General features: G+C 35.6%; 1 protein-coding gene across 2 annotated transcripts in view; it reads left to right on the forward strand.

Moving 5' to 3' along the window:
• The window catches only part of LOC110206365 (argonaute RISC catalytic component 3), a 91634-nt gene that overhangs the window by 36180 nt on the left and 39987 nt on the right, over positions 1-15467 (forward strand). For both annotated transcript variants that reach the window (XM_020983686.2, XM_078157016.1), the window contains exon 5: positions 1923-2059. In XM_020983686.2, the coding sequence (XP_020839345.1) occupies positions 1923-2059 (137 nt within the window). The remainder of the gene's footprint in view (positions 1-1922; positions 2060-15467) is intronic.

Genomic DNA, 15467 nt, shown 5'->3' on the forward strand with positions numbered 1-15467 from the left:
CGTGGAGGCATCTGAAAGTCAGTTTGTCCAAAACTGAACTCATTATCTTCTCCCAAAACCCATTCTTCTTCCAAATTTTCCTATTTCTGATGAAGGTCCTACCATCTTTCTATTATCCCACATTGGTAATCTTAGCATTGTCTTCAACTTCACCCCGTATATCTACTTAGTTGCCATCTCTTGCCATTTTTACCTCCATACATTCAACTCCTTCTCTACACTTACATAACTACCACCTTAGTTCATCACCTCTTGGATAGATTATTGCAACATCCTCCTAATTGGTCTCCTTGTTTCAAGTCTCTCTTTTTCTCAGTTCATCTTATACATTACTGTCAGGTAAGTTTACTTAAGCATAGTCTGACCGTATAACCTGCTTACTGTTAACTCCAGTGGCCTTTTAAGATAAAATATAAATTCTTCTGTTTATTTTTTAAAACTTCTTATAATATGGCTCTATAAGACCTGTCTTTGCAGGCATTACTTCCCATTCTTTGATTAGTCTAACTGGATTTCTCTCCATTCTTCAATCATGACACTCCATCTCCCATCATTATGCTTTTGCTCTGGCCATCTCATATATCTGGAATGCCTTCTTCCTCCTAGAGTCCCTCTCTTCCTTTAAGATGGAGCTAAAGAACTATCTTTTATGCAAAGCTTTTAAGCTTTTCCTGATCTCCATCCCCCAATTGCTATTGTCCCTCTCTCAAATGACCTTGTATTTAACTATTTTGTGTATGTATATATAAACTTTATATTTATGTTGTTTGTATGTATATATGTATATATATATTTTTTTTCTTATTGTCTCCCCCACTAGAATGTAACCTTCTTGTGAGAAGGGATGATTTCATTCATTAAGTAATGCTACATTAATTGAAAAGTGAGGGGGGGAGGAGAGAGAGAGGAAGAGAGAGAGGAGACGAGAAGACTCAGATTGGAGTATTGGGGAACAGAGTCAAGAAAAAGTAACATCACAAAATCCCAGAAAGGAAAGAGTATCCAGGAAGAAAGGTGGTCAGCAGAGTCAGAAGCAGGATAGAGGTCAAGAAGGATAAGAATGGGACAGCTAGTTGGTGCAGTGGATAGAGCACCGGCCCTGGAGTCAGGAGGACCTGAGTTCAAATGTGGCCTCAGACACTTATAGCTGTGTGACCCTGGGCAAGTCACTTAACCCCAATTGCCTAAAAAAAAAAAAGGATAAGAATGGGAAAATAGTCATTTTTTTTAACCACATTTAGGATTTCACTCCCAAGTGAGGAAATTCTGTCATTGCAAGTCAGCATCTCCTCTGCAACTTACAATCTTAGAGTGTTGCCTGGGGCACTGAGAGGTTAAGTGATTTGCCAAGGGAAACACTTCCAGTTTGTGTCATGGATAGGACCTAAACCCAGGTCGTCCCAACTCCAAATCTGCCCCTCTAAGTCACTTTGCCTGGCTACCTCCCTCTACAGTAGACTTGAAATTAGTGGTATGTTAGTTGGGAATGACTTGAGTTTTTATCATGCTACCACCTCATATTTAGCTCTACTATAGAGGAATATCTCCACTGCTTTGTTTATAGTAGCTTTTTGCACATCCACAGTTATAGACTCTTGTTAGGCTTATGGAACTCTTGAATTTTTAACCTGTGTGACTTCTTGGAATGTCCAAATAAAACACTCATTTAACTAAAATGAGTTTTTTAAATGGTGACAGTATTACAGCGCAATCCAATACAACAATGACAGTCCAATTGGGTCCTTTTTCTTTTCCCTGGCTAGGAAAATGTTCGTTTTATTTTCATATATTTGGCATTTTTGTTCTTTTGGTAATATAATTTTATATGTTAAAACTAAAGTTTCTAATATGTTCTAAGGGTTGTTTAAAAATTCATGTAGAAGACCAATTGAACACAGAAAGTGATTTTTTTCTTTCTGTAGGTATACCCCTGTGGGCCGTTCTTTTTTTTCTGCTCCTGAAGGATATGATCACCCTCTGGGAGGAGGCAGGGAAGTATGGTTTGGATTCCATCAGTCTGTTCGACCTGCCATGTGGAAAATGATGCTGAATATTGATGGTAAGGAACATAATTTTAGATTGTATTACTGGTGTGACTTTTGTGTAATGTGTGTTTCTGATACTAAAACGGCACATTTAAATTTTGATGATAAGACTTTGGCAAGCCAGGAGAAGGGACCTTCTAAAATTTTATTAAAGCAATAGCATTCCAAGAAAGCCTTTTAAAAAAAAGCTTTACCTAGGGTGTACATATTCATTCCATTTAAGTATTAAACCTGAAATTTTCACATGAGAAATATCAAATTCTAACTTTGTGATCTGAACAGAATTTTCTGTATAACTCATTTTTATCCTTTTAACTCTAATAAGCAAGCATTTCTTTGTGAAATTTGTATTTTAAAGCAACAAACTGGAACAGTCATGATGACCAAAGATGTTATGACTACTGCTACTTGTTAATACAGTGCCGTTTTCAACCACAAATGTTTATTCCTTTTTTTGAATCCTAATGGACTTTCATTCATACAAATCTGTTGTTGAGAGAATTTTTCTGTTTTAATTATTGAACTTGGGAATAGTTTTAGATATTTTGAGAATGGTTTCAAAGGTTAGGAAAAAACACAAAATTGAGGTCACTGTCCGGTTTTGATTATGGTTTAAAGAGAAAAGGGCGTATCCTTAACTTGTCACTTTGAATCTTTATATCTAGTCTAATGCCAAGTTTTGTCAGTTTTTTACCTTTATAACGTATCTTGCATGTGCCCCACTCTCTCTCTTCTGACACTGCTACCACCCTTATGAATGCTCTTTTCACTTCACACCTGGACTATTGCAATAACCAATCTGTCCTCCACTCACCTTTCAAATTGATCTTCCTAAAATTCAGGTATGGCCAAGGTGTCTCCTCCCCATCTCCCACTCATTAAACCTCAGTGGCTCCTAGTCACCTCCAATATCAAATATAAAATCCTCTGTTTGGTATTGAAAACTCCTCATCACCTCCCTCCTCTCCCCCACACCTTTCTAGTCTTCTCACACCTTACTTCTTTTAACCCTGCCCCTCCCCCCCCAAGCTCTGCAGCCCAATGACACTGGCTTCTTTGCTATATCTTACACAAGATATTCCATTTCCCAGTTCTGTGCATTTTCACTGGCTGTTCCCCATGCCAGGAATTCTTTCCCTTTTCATATTTACATCCTGGCTTCCCTGGCTTCCTTCAAGTCCCAGCTAAAATTCCACCTTCTGCAGATTTTTCCCAATGAAAATGCACAAAAGAATGAGAATTGAGAAAAGGCCATTAGGTTTAGCAATTAAGAGATCATTGGAATCATCCAAGAATCAGAATATGTTTCTTTGATAAGATCTCCTTTCCAATATATATAAGAAATGGATTTAAATTTGTAAGGAGTGCCATTCCAAGATCTAAGAATGTGAACTGCTAGTTTTTGAGAAAGAAATCCAAGATATCAATAAACACATTTTTAAAAAAAGCTCCAAATCACTAATAGAGAAACATACATTTCTCTAATTCTCAGCAACTCTGTGGTTCAAGCTCACATCAATAAAACTGACCAGCATGACAACAGAAGTGAAAAGTGACAACTGTTAAAGGAACTATGAGAAACCAGACACATGAATGCACTGTTGGTTGAACTGTGAATGAGTCCAGTCATTCTGAAAAAATTTGGAACTGTATCCATAATGTAACTAAACTGTGTATAGTCTTTGACACTTTCTCTTTCTCTCTCTCCCTTAATATATATGTGTATACAGCAAGAGAGAGTACCAGAATGTGATAGAAAACTATTTTGCCCTAAAAAAAATGAACACAGGGATAATTTCAGAGAAGCCTATGAAGACTTGTATGAACTGATGCAGAATTATAAAGACAGTTTCAGAAAACTTAAGAATTCTGATCAGTGAAATGATCAACCACGATTCCAGAAGACCAATGAAGAAATATGCTGTTCACTTCCTAATAGAGAAACGATAGACTCAAGATGCAGAGTGAGATATGTTTTTGGACATGGCAAATGCAAAAATTTGTTTTGCTTGACTACACTTACTTGTTATGAGGGTTTTTTTCTTTTTCAACTCAAGTGGCGGGGTGTGAGAGAGAAAATAAATGCTTGTTAATTGAAAATATATACATTTAAATAAAATGTTAAATCATAAATTTGGAAAGAACAGTTTTGGTTAAATCGAAGTAGATGGTGTTTGAAAAGCCAGATTGTAGAGAGTTGAGAGTGAGAGGAAAGGAAGTGGAGGCACCTATGATAGATGGCCATCTCAAGTTTATCCACAAAAGGGAGGAAAGGAAAGAGACAATAGCAGGAATACATAGATCAATTGAAAGTTTTTTAAAGGATGGAGTAGATATAAGCAGAAGCAGCCAGTAGACAGGAAGAGATTGAAGAGGGTAGGGAAGGAAAGGGCAGTCTGCTGGAGGGGACAAGGTGGAATGGGATCACTTGTGCATATAAATGGGGAGAAGAACCATCTCTTCTTGTGAGTCAAAGATTAAGGAGGAGATAGTGGAGGAAGGCCTCTGAGGCAGGGAAAAAGAGGCACCTTTGAATGTTCTCATTTTTTTTTTCCAGCAAAATATGAGACTAAGTTCTTAGGTGAGATGGCAAAGGAGAGGCTTCTATTGTAGATGACCTTCTCAAGCAGTTTAGCCATAAAAGAGAGAAGAGATAATGACTAATAGCTAGCAGGAATGGAGGATTGCATTCTGTCTTATGTCACAGGGAAGTGCATAGGAGAGGGCCAGGCAGAGTGTAGTGAGTACTGTTAGAGGAACAGATTGCTTTCAGTTGGTGAGATTGAGGATTATGTAGCACCTGGATTAGACCTTAATGGAAGGAAAGTATTTCAAAAGTGGCAATGGATCAAGAGCACGTACTAAACGTAGGGGTAGACAGAAGAAAGGACATTGTGGAACCCCATGTTCGAGTTTTGCTAAAATATAGGCTCCTTGGAGAAAAGTAATTTGAGAAGAACGAAAAGGGGATTTTTAGCCAGATTGTAAAGAATTTGAATTCTTTGAGCCTTTCAATATCTGGATCAGAAGCTTGCCTGTTAATTGGTAGGCAGTGGGCAGTCACTGAGGTTTTCTGAGTAGACAGGTAAAACCTTATGTGGCACATTAGAACAGTTAGTTATCTTTGTGATCTTTCAGTGATGTGAAGAGTGACTAGGAGAAGGGAGAGATTAGAATTAAGATAAAGTTATTTTTCTATTAAAATAGTCATGACCAGATATAAAAAGGGTCTGGTTGGATGCAATAGGAAAGAAGGTCAGGTACATGGATAAAAGATTTGTTTTGGCAATAGATTCAACAGGACTTGGAAATCATTTGAATGTGTGGGGTGATGTAGAAGGAGGAATAAGAGATGATTTAGGTTTTTGAGCATGGACATTTAGGATTATACAGTGCTGCCAACAAGAAAAGTAGAAAAGAGGGGAAGGTGATGACTTTTGGTTATATTTAAGTTTACTAACTAGATATCCATATGTAGATTCCCTGTTTGGAAGGTGAGGTGTTTGAAATGTAAGGCTGTAGCCCTGAGGAAAGGTCTGGGTTTCAGAAATAGACATGGGAGTCATCTGTATAAAAGTGGTAGAAATTGTGGAAGTAGAGAAGACCTTCATTTATTCTGATGAAGGACAGGAAGGTAAATCAAGGAGAGGGGCTAGTGGGGCATTGATATTTTAGGAATTGTTTGCTGAAGTAGAGAAAGAGCAGAGGTAAGAGGAAAACTTTGAGAATGTGTTATCATGTAAACCAAACAGCAGAATATCTGGGAAGGATGATTGATAGAGCAAGGTCATAGAAGAAATAAGAAGTTACATCCCATAGAGAGATAGATAAAAATACATGTACACACACATACATATATATATATATATATATGTGTGTGTGTGTGTGTGTGTGTGTGTGTGTATGTATATACACACACACTTTGGAAAGGACAGTGTTTGATATATTTTAAAGAAGGACTTAGTCTATATAGGAGAAAGAACATATACAGATGCTATTTTAGTTTGTATCTTAAGTACATAAAAAAATTATGGTATGCTGGGAGATCAGAAGAAAGAGGTCACTTCAAACTAGAGTTCAGGAAAGAATTCATAGAAGAGGTCTGCTTGAGCCCAGCCCCAAAAGATAAGTAGGGAGTCAACAGGTAGACATTAGGTTTGCTGTAGCCAAGAATAGAGAAACAATAGAGTATAATGTGAACAGGGATATAAAGTCAGGAAAGCATGGGATATGTTTAGAGGACCTTGAAAAGTCTGATGTAGAGAGGTGGAAGCAAAGGATTTGTTCATCACATTTCCTAATTTTATTTGTGTGTGTGTGTGTGTGTGTGTGTGTATGTATATATATATATACATATATATACATATATGTATATATACATACATATATATACATATATATATATATATATATATAAATACAGAGAGAGAGATTTTTTTTCCTTCAAATTATTAGCTTCTTGAGAGTTGAGATTGTGTATATACTGTTCCCTAAACCACCTAACACAGAGTCTTGTATAGAGAAGGTGCTCTGATTTTGTGAAATTGAATAACATGGATTTTATATGTATATATACATACATATATATATACATATATATATATATATATATAAAAATAGAGAGAGAGAGATTTTTTTTCCTTCAAATTATTAGCTTCTTGAGAGTTGAGATTGTGTATATACTGTTCCCTAAACCACCTAACACAGAGTCTTGTATAGAGAAGGTGCTCTGATTTTGTGAAATTGAATAACATGGATTTTATGTGTTTTAAGACAGTTATTTAGTGTTTACTATTTGTGAAATCCCAAGCTAGACACAAAAACAAAGATAACTACATGCTCTCAGAGCTTATAACCTAGTAAATTACTTTGCTACAGAATAGCATAATTCAATGCTGAATATCATTCTAAAAATTCACTTAGTGTGTAACCTGATAGAATATGATGTTTTCCTAGAAGATAATTAAATCTCGTTTCTCCCAAGAGCCTATGAGCAGACACACCACAAACCCAGCAAATCTGAGTTGAAAAACTTTATTTCAGCATACTTTTTTTGAGCTCCTTTTTCAAGAAGTTGTATTATTGCATTTACCTTAAAAAAAATCTTTTTTGTTTTACTTCTAGAAAAATGTAGGGAGAATAAGTAACATAGAATTTAGTTGCTTTATAGTCAGAACCATCTAAAATGTCTCCTTTGGAAAGGAAAGCACATTTAACCAATAAATACTAGTCTAGATAACAATGTGTTGTAGGTTTTTCATGATTTTTATCATGTTAGATTCAGGGGGGAATGCCTTAACTTAAAATTAGAAAACAGTTTGAGGTCATCAGTCTCTATATGAATTATTGGAAATATCACAAAAATACCTTTTTATTTTCATGTACCCATGATATATAGTAGTAAGACAGTTACTGAATAGCCTTCTTCCTTTTAGTGAGTTAACCTGCATTTTGGTTTTTAATTCAACCTATAAATGGAGGGTTTATTGTAGAGATGAAATTTTAGATATCTTCAACTATTCTTTCCATATCATTGGTTTACATTGAAAATTGCTATTTTCCTTGCTTTGTTATGTCTGTTTACTTGGTTTAAAAACTATTAAGTGCCTACTTTATGTCAGGCACCATCTTAGGCTATAGAGAAACAAAGATAAAAAGTGAAATAGGCCTTGCCCTCAAGGAATTTATGTTATGCTGAGGGAAGACAATATTGAAGTCAGATAAGTAAATATAAAATATATACAAAATCATTTTGTGGGGAGTGGGGCAGCAGTAGCTCTAGCTACTTCAGACGTAAAAATAGACCTTGTGGAAGAAGTAGCATTTGGAAGTGGCACAGAGCTAAATCTCTGAAGAGATTCTATGAGGCAAGGGAGGAGAACCTTCCAGGCTATATAAAAGCACTGGGATGAGAGCTGCAGTATAGTAGAAGGGGACTGGCAAGTAAGCCAATTTGACTAGACCATGTAGTGCTTGGAGCAGAATAAAATGCAATAAATCGAGAAAGGGTAAGCTAAGGCTAAGATTGTGACTTTAACAGCCAAACAGAAGAGTGTATTTTATCCTACAGGCAGTTGTGAGCCACTGAAGTTTTAGCGAGTGAGGGAGGGGGGGTTGTTCATGGTCAGACCTGAGCTTTAAAGGCATAAGGATGGGTAAAAAAATAAAAATATCCCTATTTACTGATGATATGATTATGTAGAAAATCCTAGGGAATTTGAGACAATTGTTTCAGTAAAGTTGCAGGCTATTAAAAAAAATCCACAGAAATCAACTGCATTTGTAGATAATAATAACAAAATCCAAGCAAAAATAATAGAAAGGGAGATCCATTCCAAATAACTATAAAATGAATGAATAATGTGAGGATCAGTTTTCCAAAGCACACAGAAGACTTGCATAGATTCAATTACAAAGTGCTCCTTAAATGAACAATTTAAATAGTTAGAGAGGAATGTTTGTTCAGTGCTCGTGGTTGCGCTGTGCCAATATAATAAAAATGATACTTTCAGAATTAATTTATACTCAGTGCTATGCCAATCAGATAATCAAAGGGATACTTTACAGAACTCAATAAAATAATAACAATTTATTAGGAGAAATAAAAGATCTAGAATATAAAGGGAAATGAAAACAGGAAAGGAGGAATAGCACTTCCCTACCTCAAACTGTATTTTAAAGCAATCATCAAAACCATTTGGTATTGGTTAAAAAATAGAAGGTAGGTCATTGGAACACACCAGATGAGGAAGACTCAAAAACAATGAAACGCAATAACCCAGTGTTTGATAAACCAGAAAGCATAAATTAGTTAGGAAAGAACTCCCTGTTTGATTTTTTTAAAAAAATGCTGGGGTAATTAGAAAGCAGTCTGGAAGAAATTAAGCTTTGACCAACACCTTACACTATGTTTCACAATTTATTCTGAATAGATACATGACCTTAATATTAAAAATTACCTGTTTAAAAAATTAAAAGAAAAGCAGATCACATACCTTAACAGATATAGGTGGATGTATTGTTAACCAAACAAGAGATAGAGACAATTAATTACAAAAGATAAAATAGATAATTTTGATTACAGGAAAACAAAAAAGATCCTGAAGAGACCAAATTAACGAATCTAAGATAAGAAGGGAAGTAGCTGAAAAGGAAAAATGCTTTTTTGTATAAATTTGTCTGAAAAGGATTGTTCTCCAAGATATATAAGCAGCATATATATGATCAAAAGCCATTTCCAGAGAGATAAATGATCAAAGAATATGAGCATCAGTTCTCAAAAGAATTACAAAGTATTAATAAACACATGAAAGAATGCTCAATGATTAATAATAAGAAAAATGTAAATCAAAATGGCCTTTAGTTTTCACCTTACATCCTGAAAATTGGCAAAGATGGGCATAGTCAGTGTTGGAGGGTTTATGGAAAGATTGGTATTGTTGGTAGAGCTGTGGTATTATGATAGAGCAGTTTGGAATTATGCAAAATAAAGTGACTAAAATGTCTATACTCTTTGACTCCAAATGTTAATGTAGACTTTGTGCCCACCATGTGGTGGAGCTTATGTGGGTCTGATCAGCCATAGTCAGTAGTAGAGATGTCATTTTGGTCCTCTTCCAGAATGAATGACAACAACCAACCAACCAACTCTTTGACCCAGAGATTCCATTGGTAGGCTCATACTCCAAGGAAACCACTGATAAGAAAGTCCTCATGTACGCACACACAAATTTGTAGCATTGCTTTTTTATGATAGCAAGGAATTGGAAACAAAATAGATGCCCATTGGTTTGGGAATGGCTAAACAATTTGTAGTACATGAATATAATGGAGCATTACTCTGCTGTAAGAAATGATGAATGTTATTAATACAGAGAACCTTGGAAAGATCTACGTGAACTAATACAGGGTGAAATAAACAGGGCCAAGAAAACCACACACACACACACACACACACACACACACACACACACACACACACACACACACACCCCAGTATAAAAAAAGTGTTGCAAAATCGATTTTTTAAAAAAGCATAGTTCAGAAGAAGATGGTATTGCCCCACTTCTTTGCAGAGGTGGGAGGTCCATAAGTGTTATTATGCATTGTGCTTTTTAGATGTATTGATCAGTTATGCTCATTGATTTTCCTTTCCTTTTTCTCTTCAAAAAATATTGTTATATCAGCACTCTGGAAAAGCAAAGAGAGAGAAAGATTACTAGTGGAAACTGGTGATGTAAAAATAACAAAGGACATCAGTAAAAACTTATTTTTTAATTGCTTTTTTTTTTGTTTACAAACTTATTTTTTAAAAAAGAAAAGGGGCGGCTAGGTGGCACAGTGGATAGAGCCCCAGCCCTGGATTCAGGAGGACCTGAGTTCAAATGCAGCCTCAGACACATAACACTTACTTAGCTTTGTGACCCTGAGCAAGTTACTTAATCCTATTGCCTAGCAAAAAAAAAAAAAAAAGAAAGAAAAACCAGCTTCATGTACCAGATGAGAGAGGGATGGGTAGGTAGCAGTTAATTTCAAAGACCTGGAGGTTTTACTGGCCTGTAAGTTAATGTGAGTCAGTGTGAAATGCAGTCAAGATTTTCATTTAAATTAAGCAACAGTTATAACATCAGTTTCCTTAGTACAGGGACTTTTAAGTTGCTGAATATTTTCATTTAATCCAGTTTGAAATTGTAAAAACTAGAATGGAAATCTATTTTCATTTGATCATTTACCTCATGACACTTGTAAATATCTGCTCTCATCTAGTTCATAAATTTGGTTACCAAGGAAACCAAAACCTTGGTTTGCCAACTGTTGTGGGTGTAAAGCTATTCATTTAGTAATTGACTTTGGTAGGCATTGGCTACAGCTTACGTCCTTTGACATTGTTGGGGTTGATGCATGATTGAAGAATGTTTTGTTATATTGGGTTTTTAAATATTTTTACCATTTCAAGCCTCAGAACTTAAAAAATGCTAGTTAACTATTTTATAATATTTGTCAAATTAAACAACAGATTTTGATGTTGTACTTTAAAGTTATATATATATAAAGTTAGATATAACTTGTTGTTGTTGAGCCAAGGTAGTGATAGAAGCTATATTAGTTCATTTTAGCCTGTTGTATAAGCTCATCAAAAGTCAGATGTAACATGTTGAAGATTTTATGTCTGTCATGATAGAGAAATGTTGTATTTTATCAGCAGAAAGTTAGCCTATTGGTATTAGAGGCAGCATTGGCAATTAATTTCAGAGCTGGAAGGGTTGTTAGAGATCATCTTATCCCAATCAAGGAAGATGGATGCTGGATACATTTGTTTGCCTGAGGTCTTGCAGCCAGTTTGTGACTGAACAGGAACTAGTACCTTGCCAGTCTAGTTCTCTTTCCAGTTGTTGGGGAATTCCTCAACCCAGAGGTCATAAGATCCTTCTGAAAAGAACTTCTTCCCACCTTGGTCCATTTGACTGGAGGTCAACAAATCCAGAGGCGGAGCTAGAAGATAAAGTTCGCTGGCCCTGAAGTCAGGAGGACCTGAGTTCAAATCCAGCCTCAGACCAAACACTTGACACTTACTAGCTGTGTGACTCTGGGCAAGTAACTTAACCCTAATTGCCTTAAAAAAAAAAGAAGATAAAGTTCAGTTATCATTAGCTGATGGGCAGTTGCCAGCTGCCTAGCAACTCTCAGTAACCAAAGAAAATACATATATAGTGTTTTACAAAACCTCAGGCTTGCATTGATTAGCTTTTTTTTTTCTTAAGGAAAACAAACCTAGTTATTCTAATTCCTACAAGTCCAATTTAAAGTCTGTTATGAAATACAGAAATTTATAAGCCATCATAAAAGTTGAGAAATTTACCTCACTTGGATCTCCTTGTGCTGACTTACAATTGTCCCACAGTAGTCATGTGTATGTAATATATTGTAATATTTTAGGATATTGGTTCTTAGGGCATTATACCAACTTGAAAACACAAGGCAGTTAATGTTTTGTAAACTGGCAAACCCTAGCCTTTGAATGTGTAATAAATTAATTTGTGTTTGTTCTCTTCTTATGCCTAGTGCTGAGAATGTGTGTGCAATGTTAGACATTAAGTACCCTGTTTCCTTCTTTTGAACTCTGACTGGCTCAGTCCCCATCTTTCATGGAAAATCTAGGGCGTGTGGTGGTGTTTTTATTTAGAGTGGTGATTACTTGTTTGTTCAATCTACTTATCTATCACTTTTTTTATTAATTTATTTTGATTATATGTAAAACACTTCAGTAACTTCTTGTATGAGACCTTTTGATTTACTTAGTAATTACTATTAAAGTAAAACTTATGGTTGTTTGCTATTAGTAGCAAAAGGGACCATCTCCAGTCATCCTGATCTGTTTCTTGCCACCGGGCCCAGAGGAGGAAGTGAGGCTGGTGACCTTGCATAGCCTTTCCTCTCTTAAATCCAATTCCCTTGCACATCATGGCATCGCCTTCCTGATATCATGGTCCTCTTTGAGAATGAAGGACAAACAACAACAATTAGTAGCAAATGGATTGTTCTAGATAGCCTGTGGTTTCACCCTTTAGGTCCAAAATAGTTTGGGTTTTGTTTTTTAACTTTAGTCTGTTTTGGATGAAAATACTTTAGACGTGAACTAAACTTATTGCAGCCTTTCCAGGTCATACATATGCTGAATTGGTGCTTTAATTCATGATAGTCTCTTGCAAATACTGTTTTAACTGAGGCTGTATTTCAGTCTTTAAGCACCCTCTATACCTGAAGCATATTCCTTCTCTTCCAAGCTTATGAAACCCTTTCTCGTTTCTGCTGAAAATGATTTCTTGTTTCTTAAATTCTTCTGATTCTTTGCTTGGAACTTTTTTTTTTGTTCTTATTACCTTCCAGTTTGTACTATACTTATTTATGTGTGTGTCTTTTCAATTCCTTTTAGGTTGTTAGTTCCTAAAGGGAAAGGGCCTATGTTTGTTTTAATCTTCCTGTTCCCATTGCGAAAGCCAGTGTTTTGCATATGTATAGGCATTTGACAAATATTAATTGGATAGAATCCATTTTGGTTACTTAGGGGGCATGTTTTTTATTCTCATCTAGATAAATGAGGTTTGGAGATAAATTTGGGGTAGGTAGATAGATTTGGGATTTATAGCATCATTCTCCAAATAAATATTATTGGAGTAAAAAAAATAAAGTAGTTTTAAATCGTAAATTCAGGATGTACAACGTGTTTGGAAGTTAGTAGACCATTTTGGTACGGGATAGTGGCTTGGTTGGTAAGGTAATTTGGGATCAAATTTTAAAGGGATTTGACAGAATTAATGCTGTTAGTCAAGGCTAAGAAATTTCAATGTTAATTTTCTAGGCAATAGGAAATCATTGAAGGTTTTTGAACAGTGGAATGATTTGATTCAACAAACATTTATAAAAGGGCATGCTATGCATAGTGTGGGGGAAAAAACTGACCCAAATCTTTCCAAGAACTTTACAGTCTGATTGAATGGGTCATACACATATATGCACGTATGTATGTGTGTGTGTGTGTGTTTATATAGGATGATGTATATATATTTATAGATATAGATATAGAAAATATGTGCACATGTACATGCACCCCTTCCCCTACCCCCAACAAGGAAAATACTTGTAGAATATGATAGGAGCAAGAGGGCCATTGTATTCATCTTGAAGGAATCAGAAGAATTTGTGGAGGAATTGGCATTTGAGCTTAGCCTTAAAGAAAAAGGAAGATTTCAGCAGGCAAAATTGCAGTGTATTTTAGATGTTAGGAAGAACTTGCACAGATGATATGATGAAAGTGGTCTAAGTCTTAGGAAGGTTATTCTGGCAACATGTCCATGCTGTATTGGAGCTAGATGAATAGTTAGGCTGTGACATATGATGAAGGCCAAGCCTAGGATTTGAAATGGGGTGGGGGGAAGGGAAGGGTAGAAGCAATTTCTAAGGAAGAATTGATAAAATTTGGTGACTAATTGTGGATATTGGAGTGATTTGGAGATGACTGTGATTTTGTACCTAAAGAATTTTTACGAGAAGATTGATCCTAGTATATAGTTCATTCAAATGGAAAAAAAAAGATAGTAACATTGGCTTTGTTTGGTTTGGTTTTTTCCTCTGGCTTTCAGCTCTTTATGTATACTGGGTACAAGATCCACTTTCTATTTACTGTGTCACTTTCCCTATAAAATAACACTTAAAGCTAAAATTTATACATTATTTACTATGTGCCAAGCACTGTGCTAAGTGCTTTACAATTATTGTCTCATTTGATCCTCACAACAACCCTGGGAGGTAGGGGCAAGTATTATCTCCATTTTACAGATAAGGAAACTGAGGTAAACAGATTAAGTGAGTTGCCTAGGGTCATCTAGCTAATAGGTGTCTGAGGCAGGATTTGAACTAAGGTCTTCCTGATTCTAGAACTGGCACTCTATCTATGGTACCATCTAGCTGCCCTACTAATCTTAGCTAGGGACAGAACTGGGAGAAAGAGAACTGTTCATAGACACAAAATCTACATGGCCAGGCTTTAATACAAATCTCTTTGTTTCACTTGAAATAGTTTTATAAATAGTTATTCACAAGTTACTTCTCATACTGGGCTGTCTAGAAAAGCTAAAATAATTTTAGTGTTTTTTATATAAAATATTGCTCAATATTGGTTATAGTAGCGTGAAATCTTCATTCTAAAGTTTCATACAGACTTCATATATTAACCCAAGTGAGAGAAGTTTTATTGCCTTCAATCGACTGTTTCTGTTCTTCCAGATGCCTGGTATCAAAATACTGTTTGGCAAAATAGAAGTTGCCTTTTAATTTCTAAAGATTTGGGGTGAAAGAATATACCTTTTCTCAAAATGCTTAGCTGGAATAAGCCCTTGTTGCTAAATGTGATAAGTCATGTGCTGCTTTATAGCTACAGATCACACACTATACATTTTTGGTCTCACTTTATTCTTATGACAACCATGTCCAACAAGTTGTAATAGATCATATCCCTGATTTACAAAGTTGAAAACTGAAGTTTCTCAAACTTAAATAACCTCCTCATAATCACAGACATAAAAAATGACTACCTTTTACAATTCCTAGCACAATTTCTTGGGCATTTAATTAATTCTTGTTGGTTGATTGCTGACCATAGTGATAGAAACTTCAGAGAATGCTGCTCCAGTAAATCCAACATGGTATAGCATGAGGCAGCATGGATCCCTCCAAAAAGGGTTACAGCAGAAGGAGCGCTGGTCTGTGAGTCAAAAAACCTGTGTCATGATTCTGTCACTTACTAGAACAAGAACATAGTTACTTAGTTACTTCCCCTCTTTTAAGCCTTTTTTTTCCTTATCTTATAAATGGGGCAATCATACTTATGCAACCTACCTCTCAAAGTGGTAGTGAGGATCAAAT

The sequence above is a fragment of the Phascolarctos cinereus genome, unplaced genomic scaffold (assembly GCF_003287225.1).
Source record: "Phascolarctos cinereus isolate Bilbo 61053 unplaced genomic scaffold, phaCin_HiC Scaffold_726;HRSCAF=1367, whole genome shotgun sequence".
NCBI classification, from domain to species: Eukaryota; Metazoa; Chordata; class Mammalia; order Diprotodontia; family Phascolarctidae; genus Phascolarctos; species Phascolarctos cinereus.